General features: G+C 46.7%; 1 protein-coding gene across 1 annotated transcript; it reads left to right on the top strand.

The window, feature by feature from the left end:
• The first annotated feature begins 107 nt into the window (after positions 1 to 107).
• Positions 108 to 17243, top strand: LOC148141245 (small integral membrane protein 45). The gene is made up of 2 exons (XM_087978336.1): positions 108 to 2038; positions 10593 to 17243. Exon 2 carries the CDS (start codon positions 10595 to 10597, stop codon positions 10799 to 10801), a length of 207 nt encoding a protein of 68 aa, XP_087834462.1. The 5' UTR covers positions 108 to 2038; positions 10593 to 10594; the 3' UTR covers positions 10802 to 17243.
• Positions 17244 to 18151: the final 908 nt, after the last annotated feature.

Here is an 18151-nt window from a genome sequence, read left to right as displayed (position 1 = left end):
CCCCATCCCCCACCTTTACCCCAAGTCCATGTTGACCGTAATCCCAAACAAAATTTTTTTCCTTTAAATTCTGTGTCCTTTGATCCCCCACCAGTTACCTGATAAAGGAGCGGCACTCCAAAAGCTAGTACTTTCAAATAAACCTGTTGGACTGTAACCTGGTGATGTGTGATTTTTAACTTTGTCCACCCCAGTCCAACACCAGCACCGCCTCATCATTCCTCTGGTCGTTTGTTCCACACACAAACCATAGTCTGTATAAAATAATTGCCCCTCCTCTTTTTAAATCTTTCTCCTGACACCTTAAAAATATGTCCACAGGCTGGTAAGGATGACTGAATCATTTTCCATTTGTATTGACTTAGGGGCAATCATTGACCCAGACATCAGGAAGGAACTCTACTCTTCTTTCAAAATAGTGCAGTGGGATCGTCTATGCACAAAACTAGGTGGGGCCTCGGTTTAGTAGCATGACAAGCAGGACAGAGCTCCCTCAATTCCCCACCAGTGCATTAGTCTGCATATACTGTGTTCAAATCCCTGGCACGGAGCATGAACCAACAGACACACTGATTTGAATGTGCAACAGCTAAGCCAGTAACACCAACTGATGTGATCATTGCTTGTTTGTTCTGTATGTAACTAAAAGTAATGCTATGGATTTGAAGTGTTCCTGTACAAAATTATGTAAAACCCGTCAGCCTGAGTTAAAAATCTCACAACACCAGGTTATAGTCCAACAAGTTTATTTGGAAGCACTAGCTGATGAAGGAGCAGCGCTTTGAAAGCTCATGCTTCCAAATAAACCTGATGGATTACAACCTGGTGTTGTGTGATTTTTTAACTTTGTACACCCCAGTCCAACACTGGCACCTCCACATCATCACCATCAGTCTGAAACATATTATTAATTATCAATAATCAGGACAGTCAGACTGTTCACTAAACAACAACCAGTGCCAGAGGAAATGAAACATCACTTAAAATCCCAGACCCTGCCTGCCTTTGTTCATACTGTTTCTGAGAGTTTCTAGGTCAACCTTTGATGTGATGTTTCATCTCTCTCCCTCACTGCCTGTCTCTCTCTCTCTCCCACTCCCCCACCATCTCTCCCTCCCCATTTATTTTCCTCACTTTCTCTCCCTTTCAATATCTTGCCTCTCTCCCTCACTGTCTGTCTCCCTCTCTCTCTTTCTCTCACTCCCTCTCCCCCTCCTGTACACTGTATTTCAGTTTCCTTTCCTATCTCCCCCTCTCTGCCCCTGTCTCTCCCTTCCCTCTCTCTCTCTCTCCTGTTATCTCTCTTCCTCTTTCTTCCTCACTCTCTCTGTCCTTCTCTCTTTATCCCTTTGTCTCATTCCCACACTCTCTCTCTCATACACTGTCTCCTTCCCTTTCTGTCACACACTCTCTCTATCCCTTTCTCTCTCCCACACTCTCTCCCTCCTACTCACTCTCTCTCCCTACCGTCCCTCTCTCCTGCTCTCTTTCTGTCTCTCTCTTCCCTCTCTCCCTCCCCTTTCCCTCTCTGTCCCCTCTCTCTCCTTCCCTTTCTCCAATTCTTTCTCTCTTCTCCTCCCTCTGTCCCCATCTTTCTTCCCTCTAATCCCTCGCACCCTCCCCCATTCTCTCTCTCTTTCTCTCTCTTTCTCACTCTCTCTCTCTCCTCAGCACCACATGAAACAGCTCGGTGAGCCGGTTACCTTGGCAACGGAGGGATGAGAAAAAGATCTATTCAGCCCCAAAACATAAACTCCGATTGGCTGAGAGAAGCCTTCAGGGAGGGGTCTGTGCAGGGTGGACGTTTGCCAGATTGATGTTATGCAGAGAGAGAGAGAGAGAGACAGAGCGCAGGACTGGGCCAGGAATGGAGAGACTGGGGGCTGGTGACTCACTGCAGAACCCATGGCTTTAAACTGGTCAAGGGCACCTTGAAGAGAACAACGAGGAAGTGGCCATCCTGGTGAGACCTCCAGCCCCATACCCCATCTGTCCTCTGGTCTCAAGTCCATCAGGAAAACAGCTCCATCCCCATCGGGTAAGTGGGCACTGGTCCAACAGATCTGCATGCTTCCTGCGCTATATCCTCGCCTCTTCCAGCATTCCCTGACTTCGCAAAGGTGCCAGCTAATGCTCACAATGTCACAGGAGTCTCTGCTGACCCCTGTCCCTCCTGGGATTAACATTGACATCTCCCAAATCCCCTGGATAATTGGGAATTTGGTCCTGTCTGTCAATTGATTGATGAGAAATTAATCTTGAGACGTCTCCTTTGATTCTGAGAGAGGCTAGCATTTCTGTGTTTTTTTAAAATATTTGTTTGTAGGATCTGCACTCCCTTGGCTATGATTATCACCCCAGAGGGCAGTTATTGTTGTGGGTCTGTTGTCATATGCGGGCCTGACCAGATAAGGATGGCAGATTTCTTTCCCTGCTCTTCAGAAGGTCAATTTAGACTCGTAGAGTCATAGAAATGTAAAGCACCGAAACAGATCCTTCAGTCCAACTACTCCATGCCAACCAGATATCATAGAACATCGAACAATACCAGCGCAGAACAGGCCCTTTGGCCCTCGATGTTGCGCCAACCTGTGAACTAATTTAAGCTCATCCCCCTACACTATCCCCCATCATCATCCATGTGCTTATCCAAGGATTGTTTAAATCTCCCTAATGTGGCTACATTAGCAGGTAGGGCATTCCATCCCCTTACCACTCTCTGAGTAAAGAGCCTGCCTCTGACACCTGTCTTAAATCTATCACCCCTCAATTTGTAGTTATGGCCCCTCGTACAAGCTGATGTCATCATCCTATGAAAAAGACTTTCACTGTCTACCCTATCTAATCCTCTGATCATCTTGTATGTCTCTATCAAATTCCCTCTTAGCCTTCTTCCTTCCAATGAGAACAGACCCAAGTCTCTCAGCCTTTCCTCATAAGACCTTCCCTCCAGACCAGGCAACATCCTTGTCAAGGTTCTGGATTAGTGGTGCTGGGAGAGCACAGCAGTTCAGGCAGCATCCAAGGAGCAGCGAAATCGACATTTCGGGCAAAAGCCCTTCATCGGGAATAAAAGGTTTTTACCTCAACATCCTGGTCAATCTCTTCTGCACCTTTTCCAATGCTTCCACATCCTTCCTATACACAATATCCGAAGTGCAGCCGCACTAGCATTTTGTATAGTTGCAGCATAACGTTATGGCTCTGGAATTCAATCCCTCTACCAATAAAACTTACACACCGTATGCCTTCTTAACAGTACTATCCACCTGGGTGGCAACTTTGAGGGATCTATGTACAGGGACTCCAAGATCCCTCTGCACATCCACACTAACAAGAATCTTTCCATTGACCCAGTATTCTGCCTTCCTGTTATTCTTCCCAAAGTGAATCACCTCACGTTTGGCTGCATGGAACTCCATTTGCCACCTCTCAGCCCAATTCTGCAGTTTATCCAAGTCCCCCTGCAACCTATAACATTCTTCCACACTGTCCACTACTCCACCGACTTTAGTGTCATCTGCAAACTTACTAATCCATCCACCTATGCCTGTGTCTAAGTCATTTATAAAAATGACAAACAGCAGTGGTCCCAAAACAGATCCTTGTGGCACACCACTAGTAAACGGACTCCAGGCTGAATATTTTTCATCAACCACCATTCTCTGCGTTCTTTCAGAAGGCCAATTTCTAATCCAAACTGCTAAATCACCCTCAATCCCATGCCTCTGCATTTTCTCCAATAGTCTACCATGTGGAACCTTTACCAAAGGCTTTGCTGAAGTTCATGTACACCACGTCAACTGTCCTACTCTCATCCACATGCTTGGTCATCTTCTCAAGAAACTCAATGAGATTTGTGAGACACGACCTGCCCTTGACAAAATCATGTTGACTATCTGAAATCAAATTACTGCTTGCTAGATGATTATAAATCCTATCTCTTATAATCCTTTCCAAAACTTTTCCTACAACAGACATAAGGCTCACTGGTCTATAAATACCTGGTTCATCTCTGACTGCCCTTTTTGAACAAGGGCACAACATTTAAGAAAGGTGGTAAGAACAAGTCAGGGAACTATAGACCGGTGAGCCTGACGTCGGTGGTGGGCAAGTTGTTGGAGGGAATCCTGAGGGACAGGATGTACATGTATTTGGAAATGCAAGGACAGATTAGGGATAGTCAACATGCTTTGTGCGTGGGAAATCATGTCTCACATTTGTTGTGGTTCTGTTCGCTGAGCTGGGAATTTCTGTTGCAGACGTTTCGTCCCCTGTCTAGGTGACAACCTCAGTGCTTGGGAGCCTCCTGTGAAGCGCTTCTGTAATCTTTCCTCCGGCATTTGTAGAGGAAAGATCACAGAAGCGCTTCACAGGAGGCTCCCAAGCTCTGAGGATGTCACCTAGACAGGGGACGAAACGTCTGCAACACAAATTCCCAGCTCGGCGAACAGAACCACAACAACGAGCACCCGAGCTACAAATCTTCTCACAAACTTTGATTGAGATTTTTTAAGAAGTCGTAGTGGAAGGAAAGTATTCTGCCTGGAAGTCAGTGGTGAGTGGTGCTCCACAGGGCTCTGTTCTTGGGCCTCTACTGTTTGTAATTTTTATTAATGACTTGGATGAGGAGATTGAAGGATGGGTTAGCAAGGTTGCAGACGACACAAAGGTTGGAGGTGTCGTTGACAGTATAGAGGACTGTTGTAGGCTGCAGCGGGACATTGACAGGATGCAGAGATGGGCTGAGAGGTGGCAGATGGAGTTCAACCTGGATAAATGCGAGGTGATGCATTTTGGAAGGTCGTACTTGAAAGTTGATTACAGGATTAAAGACAGGATTCTTGGCAGTGTGGAGGAACAGAGGGATCTTGGTGTGCAGGTACATAGATCCCTTAAAATGGCCACCCAAGTGGACAGGGTTGTTAAGAAAGCATATGGTGTTTTGGCTTTCATTAACAGTGGGATTGAGTTTAAGAGCCGTGAGATCTTGTTGCAGCTCTATAAAACTTTGGTTAGACCGCACTTGGAATACTGCGTCCAGTTCTGGTCGCCCTATTATTAGGAAAGATGTGGATGCTTTGGAGGGGGTTCAGAGGAGGTTTACCAGGATGCTGCCTGGAATGGAGGGCTTATCTTACGAAGAGAGGTTGACTGAGCTCGGACTTTTTTCATTGGAAAAAAGAAGGAAAAGAGGGGACCTAATTGAGGAGTACAAGATCATGAGAGGCATAGATAGAGTTGATAGCCAGAGACTGTTTCCCAGGGCAGAAATTGTTAACACGAGGGGTCATAGTTTTAAACTGTTTGGCGGAAAGTATAGAGGGGATTTCAGAGGGGGGTTCTTTACGCAGAGTTGTGAGAGCATGGAATGCATTGCCAGCAGCAGTTGTGAAAGCAAGGTCACTGGGGATATTTAAGAGACAGCTGGACATGCATATGGTCACAGAAATTTGAGGGTTCGTACATTAGGTTTACCTCACATGAGGATCAATGGTTGGCACAACATCGTGGGCTGAAGGGCCTGTTCTGTGCTGTACTGTTCTATGTTCTATGTTCTATGTTCTAAGTAACAAAGAGGATTGATGAGGGCAGAGCGGTAGATGTGATCTATATGGACTTCAGTCAGGCGTTTGACAAGGTTCCCCATGGGAGACTGGTTAGCAAGATTAGATCTCATGGAATACAGGGAGAACTTGCCATTTGGATACAAAACTGGCTCAAAGGTAGATGACAGAGGATGGTGGTGGAGGGTTGTTTTTCAGACTGGAGGCCTGTGACCAGTGGAGTGCCACAAGGATCAGTGCTGGGTTCATTACTTTTCGTCATTTTAATAAATGATTTGGATGTGAGTATAAGAGGTATAGTTAGTAAGATGACACCAAAATTGGAGGTGTAATGGACAGCAAAGCAGGTTACCTCAGATTACAACAGGATCTTGATCAAATCGGCCAATGGGTTGAGAAGTTTAATTCAGGTAAATGCGAGGTGTTGCATTTTGGGAAAGCAAATCTTAGCAGGACTTATACACTTAATGGTAAGGTCCCAGGGAGTGTTGCTGAACAAAGAGACCTTGGAGTGCAAGTTCATAGCTCCTTGAAAGTGGAGTCGCAGGTAGATAGGATAGTGAAGAAGGTGTTTGGTATGCTTTCCTTTATTGGTCAGAATATTGAGTACAGGAGTTGGGAGGTCATGTTGCGGCCGTACAGGACATTGGTTAGGCCACTGTTGGAATATTGCGTGCAATTCTGGTCTCCTTCCTATTGGACAGATGTTGTGAAACTTGAAAGAGTTCAGAAAAGATTTACAAGGATGTTGCCAGGGTTGGAGGATCTGAGCTATAGGGAGAGGCTGAACAGACTGGGGCTGTTTTCCCTGGAGCATTGGATGCTGAGGGGTGATCTTATAAAGACTTATAAAATCATGAGGGGTATGGATAGGGTAAATAGACAAGGTCTTTTCCCTGGGGTGGGAGAGTCCAGAACTAGAGGGGATAGGTTTAGGGTGAGGGGGAAAGATATCAAAGAGACCTAAGGTGCAACCTTTTCACGCAGAGGGTGGCACGTGTATGGAATGAGCTGCCAGAGGATGTGGTGAAGGCTGGTACAATTGCAACATCTAAAAGGCATTTGGATGGGTATATGAATAGGAAGGGTTTGGAGAGATATGGGCTAGGTGCTGGCAGGTGGGACAAGATTGGGATGGGATATCTGGTTGGCATGGACAGGTTGGACCGAAGGGTCTGTTTCCTTGCTGTACATCTCTATGACTCTATGAGAAAGAAGGGGAAATACTGCAGGACAGATTACATTGTCATGATAGAGAGCCAGAGTGAAGGTCAGTATTTCGACCTCAGAGATTACAGTTTAGATTACTTACAGTCTTGAAACAGGCCCTTCGGCCCAAAAAGTCCACACCCACCCTCCGAAGAGTAACCCACGCAGACCCATTCCCCGACATTTACCCCTTCACCTAACACTACGGGCAATTTAGCATGGCCAATTCACCTGACCTGCACATCTTTGGACTGTGGGAGGAAACCGGAGCACCCGGAGGAAACCCACACAGACACGGGGAGAATGTGCAAAGTCCACACAGACAGTCACCGGAGGGAGGAATCAAACCCAGGTCCCTGGCACTGTGAGACAGCAGTGAAACGTTGACTCTCCTGAAACGTTGACTTTCCTGCTCCTCGGATGCTGCCTGACAGGCTGTGCTTTTCCAGCACCACACCTTTTGACTCTGATCTCCAGCATCTGCAGCCCTCACTTCCTCATTAGTCTCACCACCACCCCACCCCCCAGGTGATCTGTTGTTCATGAGGCAACACAGTTATCTTTCCCTTGAGGCCTGGTAGTTGGGTGGGGGGAGGAGGGGAGGTTTCACACACACAGAATAACACGTAGTGGTGTGTCTCAGTAAGAAAGGAGTCTTCTTGTCCAATCTCCCGTCGGGAACTCCTCTAAAAATAATGAGAACTTGAGACGTTGCCTTAGCCAAGCGACCAGGCCTTGAGCCTTAGACCCAGTTGCTGTACAGTGGGGCCCACATTCAACCTGAGCAGTTCTCTGAACTAAATGCTGGCTCCTTTCTGTAGGATCAGGGGGACAATGGAGAGAGGCCCTCACTTCCCACCCACCCTCTCAATGCTAATTGCCCACCTTGTGGGAGTATATGTCCACAGACAAGACTGCAGTGACCTGCTACCCTCACAGTGCTGAGGTTAGTAATCAGAGAACTCCTACAGTGTGGAAGCAAGCCATTCAGCCCCTCAGTGAGCCGAGTGTTGGGGGAGGGGGAGGGTAGTGAGCCCTGTGTGGGGGGGGGGTGAGCCAAGTGTTGGGGGAGGGAGGGGGAGTGAGCCCAGTGTGGGGGGAGGGGGGTAGTGAGCCAAGTATTGGTGGGGGGGGGGGAGTGAGCCCAGTGTGGGTGGAGGGAGGGGGAGTGAGCCCAGTGGGTGCTGGGAGAGGGGGGTGCGAGTGAGCCGAGTGTTGGGGGAGGGGTGTGTGTGAGCCCAGTGTGGGGGGGAGGGGGAAGTGTGAGCTCAGTGTGGGGGGGGGGGGGTGGTAGTTAGCCCAGTCTTGGGGGAGATGGGGGAGTGAGCGCAGTGTTGGGGGATGGGGGTAGTGAGCCGAATGTTGGGGGGAGTGGGGGGTGGGAGGTCAGCCCAGTGTGGGGGGAGGGGGCAGTGATCCCAGTTTGGGTGGGGTGGGGTTGCAGAGCAAACCCTCTTGTGGAAAAGCCCAGCTTGGAGCATCTTCAGGCCCAGAAAGGATTGTAATTTTTTTTAAAAACTGCATTTCCTTATTTTTCTATCTTTACACTAATAAGACTGTAGTGTTGAACCTTTTGACTAATGCCTTTATTTTTCTATCTCGCTAACTAAGATTTTGTACTGAGGCACTTTGTACCAAGATGGGGCCTTGTGTAGTGTACACTGTCCTCTTTTCCTCTGTAATTGAGTGCACGTGATAATAAAACCTCAATCAAAATCTATCTCAAAGAAGGTCAGTGAGGTTTTTTTCCCCCAGATCAATATTGATCCCTCGGTTTCAAAATAAAGGGTCTCCCATTTAAGGCAGAGGGGAGGACACATTTATTCCTCTCAGAGGTCTTTAGTCTCTTTCCCAGCAGGCACTGGGGGCTGGGACGTTGATTAGGTTCAGGGTTGAGTTAGGTTTTCAATTGAGCCGAGAGTCAAAGGCTTTTGGGGTAGAGGGTCGTACAGGCTGCAAGTTAGAGTTAAGGCCACGACCGAGCCAGTAATGTCTTATTGAATGACAGAGCAGGCTTGAGGGTCCAAGTGCCTCTTGCTCCTGTTTCTAACAATCTTTACATTGCACAATCTGCTCTTTCGCACATTGCTGTTTGGTAGAGGTTGCTGCCTATAAGTTCGTTGCTGCACGTGGTGACCTCACTTTGTAAAGTATCTGAACGAGTTGTCAAACACTTGGGGGGTCATGGAAGATCCGATATAAACGCAAAGCTATATCCTTCCATCTCAGACACCTTTTGTGCGTCAATATGAACTAATTCTGTCAACAGCTCACCCGCACTCTCCCTGGGCAAGACTTGTTGATGGGAAAGGTCATGGTCAATAGCTTCATTCCTTCTGAGGTCTGGAAAAGACCATCCAAATCCATCTCAGATAACGTTTTTACATTGACCATACTTCACGTTACCGTATATACCCGAGTATATAAGGTTAAATTTACAGGGTCGACTATTACTAACTATTTTTGAGGGGCTGAAATTCATGCCCATAAAACTTTGTCCTGTATCATTAGCAGAAGCCCAATTGATCTCTAAATGAATACAGTAAAAACAAACCAATTATGGTAATTCTGTAAATCCGGAGTGGAACACAACAGCCGGTGGACTGGAAGACCGGGAGTGGAGCAGAACGACTGACAGACTGGAAAGCTGGAGAGGGATGTGACGGGTGGCAGACTGACTCATAAACGTTGATCTGTTATCTGTGAAGAACTACAGTTAACTTTTACATGAGATACATGAAAAATTCCAGGTGATTTGGCCAAAAATAGGGGGTCGACTTTGACATGAGATAGACTATTACTCAAGGAGAAAGTGAGGTCTGCAGATGCTGGAGATCAAAGTTGAAACTTTATTGCTGGAACAGCACAGCAGGTCAGGCAGCATCCAGGGAACAGGAGATTCGACGTTTCGGGCACAGGCCCTTCTTCAGGAAGGGCTCATTCCTGAAGAAGGGCCTGTGCCCGAAACGTCGAATCTCCTGTTCCCTGGATGCTGCCTGACCTGCTGTGCTGTTCCAGCAATAAAGTTTCGACTATTACTCAAGTAAATGTATACGACAAGGTCAGAGGGCTGAGATATTAATGTCTAACTTCAGCACTGAAGCACATTGTAGCTGTGTTGTCCCCTCCCAAACAGTCACCATGTTCGCCACACTCTCCCCGCAAACTCTGCTGACAACTTCGCGTCCCATCTCCCCTAACAACGCTGACTTGCACCAGCCTCCCAAACAAGCAGCATCCCAACTCGAACGTTGTTACCTTTGTTTTCAAACCGCTCCATTTCCTGAGGCACACACTTCCTTGGAATCTGGCTTTGATCGAAACCATTCGCCACTGCCTCGCCTTCTTAGATTTTAAAAGTCACAGGATGGTTAGAGATGGTACAATTAGCACTGCTGCCTCACAGCACCAGGGACCCAGGTTTGATTCCAGCCTCAGGCAACTGTCTGTGTGGAGATTGCATGTTCTCCCCATGTCTGCGTGGGTTTCCTCCGGGAACTCCGGTTTCCTCTCACAATCCATGTGAATTGGCCATGGGAAACGCAGGATGGGTCAGCGTGGACTGATGGGCTAAATGGCCTGATTCCACATTGTAGGGGTTCCATGATTACAGCACAGAAGGAGGACACTTGGCCAATTACACCCTCACTGCTGGTGTACCACCCACCCTCCACCCTCCAAGCTTTGACCCTGAAGCTGCTCAACTCGGTGAGGCAGCATTCATCAAGTCCATGCATTCGCCTGTTTCAAATAAAACAATCAATGATGAATAAAAATGTCTTGACTAAACCCGTTTAGTTTCCCATTCTTTTCCAGAGATGCCTCACTTCCTGGACTGGTTCGTGCCCGTCTACCTGATGATCTCCATTCTGATCCTGGTCGGTTTCGGGGCCTGCATCTACTACTTTGAGCCCGGCCTGCAGGAGGCGCACAAGTGGCGGACCCAGCGTCCTATCACGGAGCGGGAGGTCCGGAAAACACTGATGATCCGGGACAATCTGGGATTTCGGGCCCCTGAGGTCTGAGAGTGGCCACTGCAGATCCACGTGAACAAACATCAGCTTCTGTCCTCAAACATTGGTGCAATCCATAAGCATTTACAGAGGAACCTCGATTATCCCGAAGGAAACGGGCGGCAAGTATTTTATTCGGTTAATTGAATGCCGGATAATCAATACCAGATAACATAGTTAGCCAAGCATCACGACCTTGTGATCTTGTTCGGACGATCTGAAGTCTGGTTAATCAAATGCCGAATAATCGAGGTTCCTCTGTAATAAGATACCAAATTCTTCAAATAGATCCTTTGGCATGGCAATTACAATTTAATTTTGAGGTCATGAAGAAAATTGCCCTTAAAGCTGATTGTCAAGTTCATCCTAATAGGAGGATAGCAAGCAATATTTATTTGTAAAAGTTCAATAACTTGTTTAAGTTTGTCAGATTGATTCTTGGGATGGGAGGACTTATGTATGAAGAAGGAATGGATGGTTGGGATAATATTCACAGGAGTTCAAAGAATGAGGGGGGAATCTTACAGAAATTTATAAAATTCTAACAGGACCAGACCCAGTCAATACAGAAAAGATATTCCCGATGACTAGGGTGCCACTGTTTAAGGATATAGGATCAGAAAAGATGTACAGGGCTGGGGCTGTTTTCCTTGGAGCGTCGGAGGCTGAGGGGGTGACCTTATAGAAGTTTACAAAATTATGCGGGGCATGGATAAGATAAATAGATACAGTCTTTTCCCTGGGGTGGGGGAGTCCAGAACTAGAGGGCATAGGTTTAGGGTGAGGGGGGAAAGATATAAAAGAGACTTAAGGGGCAACTTTTTCACGCAGAGGGTGGTACGTGTATGGAATGAGCTGCCAGAGAAAGTGGTGGAGGCTGATACAATTGCAACATTTAAAAGGCATTTGGATGGGTATATGAATAGGAAGGGTTTGGAGGGATATGGGCTGGGTGCTGGCAGGTGGGACTAGACTCGGTTGGGCCGAAGGGTCTGTTTCCATGCTGTACATCTTTATGGTCCATTTAGGACTGAGATACAGAGAATTTTCACCCAGGGAGTGGTGAGCCTGTGGAATTCTCTGCCACAGAAAGAAGTTGAGGCCAAAACATTGAATGTTTTCAAGGAGGAGAGAGGTACAGTTCTTACAGCTGGAAGGATTAAAGGGTACGGGAGAGAAAACAGGAACAGGGGACTGAGTTGGATGATCAGGCATGATCGTATTGGATGGGCGGAGCAGGCTTCAAGGGCCAAACAGCCTACTCCTGCTCCCAGTTTAACCAACGTAACACCTGGACCAAAAACAGAGGTTGATGGAAAAGTGCAGCAGGTCTGGCAGCATCTGTGGAGAGAAATCAAAGTGAACATTCCAGGTCGAGTGACCCTTCCTCAGAACTGAGCATCTGGAGAACTTACTATCCCCCATGATGAGGTGAGAAGGATGGGAGTCCCCGAAATAGGTTTGCAAATTTAAAGTCTATCAGCTCCCTGGCAGTAGGGACAAGGATCCACTTGACAGTGACTGACTAACAAAAGGAACATGGTGCTCGGAATTTGCTGAGTCGCTCTTGTTCCTTGTTGGCAGAAAATGGCTGTTTTCCTGAGCTCACAGCCAAGCCGATGGAGGGGGGAGCAGCTCCAGTCAAATTCCCGAACCTTTGGAAGGTCATGCGCCAAGATGGGGAGATGCAAAGGAGAGGATGGTGGGCGGGGGGCGAAGGTCAATGAATGGGCAAGAGAGAAAATGGGAGTACTGCTGACAGGAAATCCCATTCAATGCCCCTAAGTGCCCCAACATTTATACAAATGATTTGGATGTGAACATAGGAGGTATAGTTTGTAAGTTTGCAGATGACACCAAAATTGGAGATGTAGTGGACAACGAAGAGGGTTACCTCAGATTACAACAGGATCTGAACCAGATGGGCCAATGGGCTGAGAAGTGGCAGACGGAGTTTAATTTAGATAAATGCAAGGTGCTGCATTTTGGGAAAGCAAATCTTAGCAGGACTTATACACTTAATGGTAAGGTCCTGGGGAGTGTTGCTGAACAAAGAGACCTTGGAGTGCAGGTTCATAGCTCCTTGAAAGTGGAGTCGCAGGTAGATAGGTTAGTGAAGAAGACGTTTGGTATGCTTTCCTTTATTGGTCAGAGTATTGAGTATATGAGTTGGGAGGTCATGTTGTAGCTGTACAGGGTGTTGGTTGGGCCATTGTTGGAAAATTGCATGCAATTCTGGTCTCCTTCCTATTGGAAAGATGTTGTGAAACTTGAAAGGGTTCAGAAAAGATTTACAAGGATGGCGTCAGGGTTGGAGGATTTGAGCTACAGGGAGAGGCTGAACAGGCTGGGGCTGTTTTCCCTGGGGTGCCGGAGACTGAGGAATGACCTTATAAAGGTTTATAAAAGCATGAGGGGTATGGATAGGATATATAGACAAAGTCTTTTCCCTGAGTTGGAGGAACTAGAGGGCATAGGTTTAGGGTGAGAGGGGAAAGATATAAAAGGGACCTAAGGGGCAACTTTTTCACGCAAAGGGTGGTGCGTGTATGGAATGAGCTGCCAGAGGAAGTGGAGGAGGCTGGTACAATTGCAACATTTAAGAAGCATTTGGATGGGTATATGAATAGGAAAGGTTTGGAGGGATATGGGCCGGGTGCTGGCAGGTGGGACTAGATTGAGTTGGGATATCTGGTCGGCATGGATGGGTTGGACTGAAGGGTCTGTTTCCATGCAGTACATCTCTATGACTCTATGGCTCTATGAAGCATTTACAAGCTCGATGGTTGTTAGATCAGGAATTTTGAGCAGCTGTGATTTTATGGAAGGGAGGACCAGGCTTGAAAGGCTATAAAACCTACTCCTGTTCCTAATCCGTATGTTCAGATTGCAACCTCCCTTTCACAAATCCATTCCATCAAGTCATATAGTATGGAAACAAGCTCTTCAGTCCAACCAGTCTCTGCTGACCCTGTTCCCAACCTAAATTAGTCCCATCTGCCTGCATTTTTCCCAGATCCCTCCAAACCTTTCCTAATTATGAACTTATCCAAATGTCTTTTAAGCATTGTAACTGTACCCGCATCCATCACTTCCTCTGGACGTCCATTTCACATACTCTCTATGTAAAATGTTGCCCCTCATGTCCTTCTTAAATCTTTCTTGTTCAACCTTTAAAATATGCCCCTAGTTTTGAACTCCCCAACCCTGGGGAAAAGACCTTGGCTATTCACTTTATCTATGCCCCTCATGATTGTATTAACTTCAGTAAAGTCACATCCCAACCTCCTACATGCCAGTTAAAAAAGTCCATCCTATTTTTATAACCCAAATCTTCCATTCCTGGCAATATATGGGTGGCATGGTAGCTCAGTGGTTAGCACCACAGCCTCATTGCGCCACAGGCCTGGGTTCGATTCCAGCCTCGGGCGACTGTCTGTGTGGAGTTTGCACATTCTCCCCGTGTCTGCGTGGGTTTCCTCCTGGTCCTCCAGTTTCCTCCCACAGTTCAAAGATGTGCAGGTCAGGGTGAATTGGCCGTGGGCAGTTGCCCATTGTCTTCAGGGATGTGTAGGTTAGGTGATTAAGTCAGGGGGAAATGTAGAAAATAAGGTTGGGGAATGGGTCTGGGTGGGTTACTCTCTCGAGAGTCAGTGTGGACTTGTTGGGCCAAATGGCCTGTTTCCACACTGTAGCGATTCTATGAAGATGATGCTGGTAAATCTCTTCTGAACCCTCTCCAGTTTAATAACCTCTCCCTGTCCTATAACAGAGCGACCAGAACTGGGTACAGTGCTCCAGAAGAGGCCCTCACCAACATCATGTACAACCTCCAAGGACTGAGTGGCTTGTGATGTTTCCTGAGCATTATTTCTAATGCCATCTCTGCTAATCCGGATTTGTTTAATTGCTGATTGTGCCATTTTAATGCAACCATTCATCTACGATCACCAGAACAGAGCCAACAGCAATCCGCTGCCCAGAATAAATAATTATTATGAAAGATGATCAGGAAGTGGAATGCATTCGTGAGGTAAAAATCCCAACTAACATAGTAGCATAGTTAGATATTAGGGTAATGTCTTAAGAACATAAGAAACAGGAGCTGGTGTAGGCTATTCAGCCCATCAAGCCTGATCCTCCATTCAGTAATGTCACAGCTGATCTGGTTGTGGTGTTATCTCCATTTTCTATCTGGTTCCAAAACACCCATGATATTCCTTCTTCAGCCACAGAGAGGGTGAATCTATGGAATTTATTGCCACAGAAGGCTGTGGAGGCCAGGTCATCGAGTTATTCTAAGACTGAGATAGATAGGTTCTTGATTGTCAGGGGATCATGGGTTATGGGGAGAAAGCAGAAGAATGGGGTTGAGAAACCTATCAACCATGATTGAATAGCGGAGCAGACTCGATGGGCTGAATGGCCTAATTTCTGCTCCTATGTCTTATGTTGGTCAGAAATCCATCAAATGTGACTTTGAATAGATTCACTGACAGCTGCTCTTTTCTTTCAATTAATGCACGGGACGAGGGCATCTCTGGCTAAACCAGCATTTATTGCCCATCCGTAATTGCCCAGAGGTTAACCACATTGATGTGGGTCTGGAGTCAGACTGGGTAGGCCCAGACTGGGTGAGGATCCCTAAAGTACATTTTCTGAGGAAGAGAATTTCACAGGTGCCGCAAGAGAAGAAATTCCTCCTCACCTCCGTCTTCCCTTTCTTTGGAAGCTGCCCCCTCAGATCCTGATCCCCCCCTCGAGGGGAAACAGTCTGTCTGCGTCTCCATGGTGATCACAGAGAGGGGGGACTTACTTTGTCACTGAGAATTGAGATGAGGATGAATCCTTTCACTGAAGGGGCTAGGGAATCTAATAAAGAGATTCCCTACAGTGTGGAAACAGACCGTTCCACCCAACCAGTCCACACCTCCGAAGAGTAACCCACCCAGACCCATTCCCCCCTGACTAATGCCTCTGACACAATGGGCAGTTTAGCATGGCCAACTCATCTAGCCTGCACATCTTTGGACTGTGAGAGGAAACCCATGCAGACACGGGGAGAATGTACAAAGTCCACACACAGTCGCCCGAGGACTGGAATCGAACCCAGGTCCCGGCCGCTGTGAGGCAGCAGCGCTAACCACTGAGCCACCGTGCCTGTAACATTCTGGCCCCGTAGGCAATGAAGGCTCAGTCATCGAGTTCACTCTTGAGTAAAACCGACAGATTTTCACACTCTTAAGTCAAAGCTGGATGCGGTCTGGATTGTTAAATGGGTTTGAGGAGGAAAATCAGCATTTGGTCTTATCAGAATGGCAGAGCCGGTGAAAGGAATGACCTAATTCTGCTCCTATCTCTTACATTATTAACTCTGAGCTAAACAAACAGGGGGGCATTTTGAAGAGGAAATCTTTATCTTGCAGAGACAGAACACCGTGCTCCTTCAGAGATGTAGAATGTACGGCTTTCAGCAAGGAAAACATTTAAAAGCATCCCTGCCAGAGGGTCATAAATAGGTGTAATTCTCTTCCCCCAAGAGCAGTAGGGGCTGAGTCTCTGAATATTTCTAAAGGTGAAAGAGATTTTTAATTAAAAAGGGAGTCGAAGGTTGTGGGGGTGGGGGAGTCAGACAGGAAAGTAGCGGCTGAGGGCATGATCAGAATATTTTATCAAATGGTGGAACAGTATCAAGTGGGCCGAATGGTCCACAATGTGCTCCAATTTGGATGGTCCAAAGGAATCAATTTGAAGGCATTATAATTTCACCGGAGACTGTGGGAAAGGACAAGGCAGGAGTTGGGATGTTGAGGTTGTACAGCACATTGGTGAGGCCTCTTGTGGAGTGCTGTGTCCTGTTCTGGTCTCCCTGTTACAGGAAGGATATTAATAAACTGGAGAGGGTTCAGAAAAGGTTTACCAGGACGTTGTCAGGAATGGTGGGTTTAAATTATAATGAAAGGCTGGAACTTTTTTTCACAGGGACGTAGGAGGCCGAGGGCTGACCTTATAGAGGTTTATAAAATCATGAGGGGGCATGGTGTCTTTTCCCTGGGGCAGGGGATTTCAAGTCTAGGGGGGATACTTTTAAGGTGAGAGGAGAGAGATTTTAAAAAGACATGAGGGGCAACTGTTTTACGTAGTCGTTCGTGTGCGGAATGACCTTCCTGAGGAAGTGGTGGATGTGGGTACAGTTACAGTGTTTAAAGGACATTTGGATAAGTTCGTGAATAGGAAAGGTTTGGAGGGACATGGGCCAGGAGCAGGCAGCTGGGACTAGTTTAGTTTGGGATTATGGCCGGCATGGACTGGTTGGGCCGAAGGGTCTGTTTCCGTGCTGTATATGTAATGTTCAAAACAAACCCGATGAACATTTTGAACATCACTCTATTTGTGGTGTTCAATATCCAAGAGAAGGAAAACATTGCATATTTTTCAGGGACATTTTTTAAAAGATTAACCTTGAGCTGAATGTTATATAAAACAATAACGGAGGTTACAATTCTTCAATATACTTCAACCCAGGATTTACTGTCCTGGGAAGATTAAGAGTGAACTTATTGGGGGTTATATTAATGGATTAGCTCCGCTTCACGATAAACAACAAAGGAAACAATATGATTCAAAATCTCTGATGTTCTAAAAATCATCCAGTCACAACAAAACATGTTGTTGACCTTTTGGGATGCTCAACAGATGACCCAATATCAGATAAACCTCTGAGAAGTGACTGAATTGAGTGGGAACTCATTCGGATGGTGCTAGAAACAGTTCAGCGTTGTATTTTATTAGGATGCGCATCATGTGCATTATTTAGAAGGAGAAAAAAATTCTCTCGGTTCCCTGATAAGAGGTAAACTTATCAGGAGATAAGGAGCCATTTCTTCAATCAAAGGGTGGTGGCCTACTGAATTAATTGTCACAGAAAACAGTTAATGCCAAAACATTCACTGTATTCAAGGGAAGGATAGATATAACACTTGGGGTGAATGGGAGAAAAGGTTATTGGGAGAAAGCAGCATTATGCTATAGAGTTGGATGATCAGCCGTAACCATGGTGAATGGTGGAGCAGGCTCGAAGGGCCGAATGGCCTCCTCCTGTGCCTGTCCTCTATGTTTCTATGATTCAAACACTAGAGCTGATGGAAGGAGTCTGGGCAAAATGAGGAAGGTCGACTTACAGGCTGTCCTTTATTAAGCAGTGTCTCTGGGTCAAGGGTGGTCCATTTCCATGGGTTTGCAGATGGTTGATAAATCCAAAGTATGACCTACACACAGGGGAAGGTGCTGTTTGAAGGGTTGGGGAGATGGGCTGTTCAATCGCTTCCATTGCCTTGACCCCTACCTCTGCCCCTTCCTGAT

Source organism: Chiloscyllium plagiosum, unplaced genomic scaffold (assembly GCF_037043375.1).
Source record: "Chiloscyllium plagiosum isolate Xiang-an unplaced genomic scaffold, Cpla_swu_hap1 HiC_scaffold_33, whole genome shotgun sequence".
Taxonomy (NCBI): Eukaryota; Metazoa; Chordata; class Chondrichthyes; order Orectolobiformes; family Hemiscylliidae; genus Chiloscyllium; species Chiloscyllium plagiosum.
This window is presented reverse-complemented; position numbering and strand designations above follow the sequence as displayed.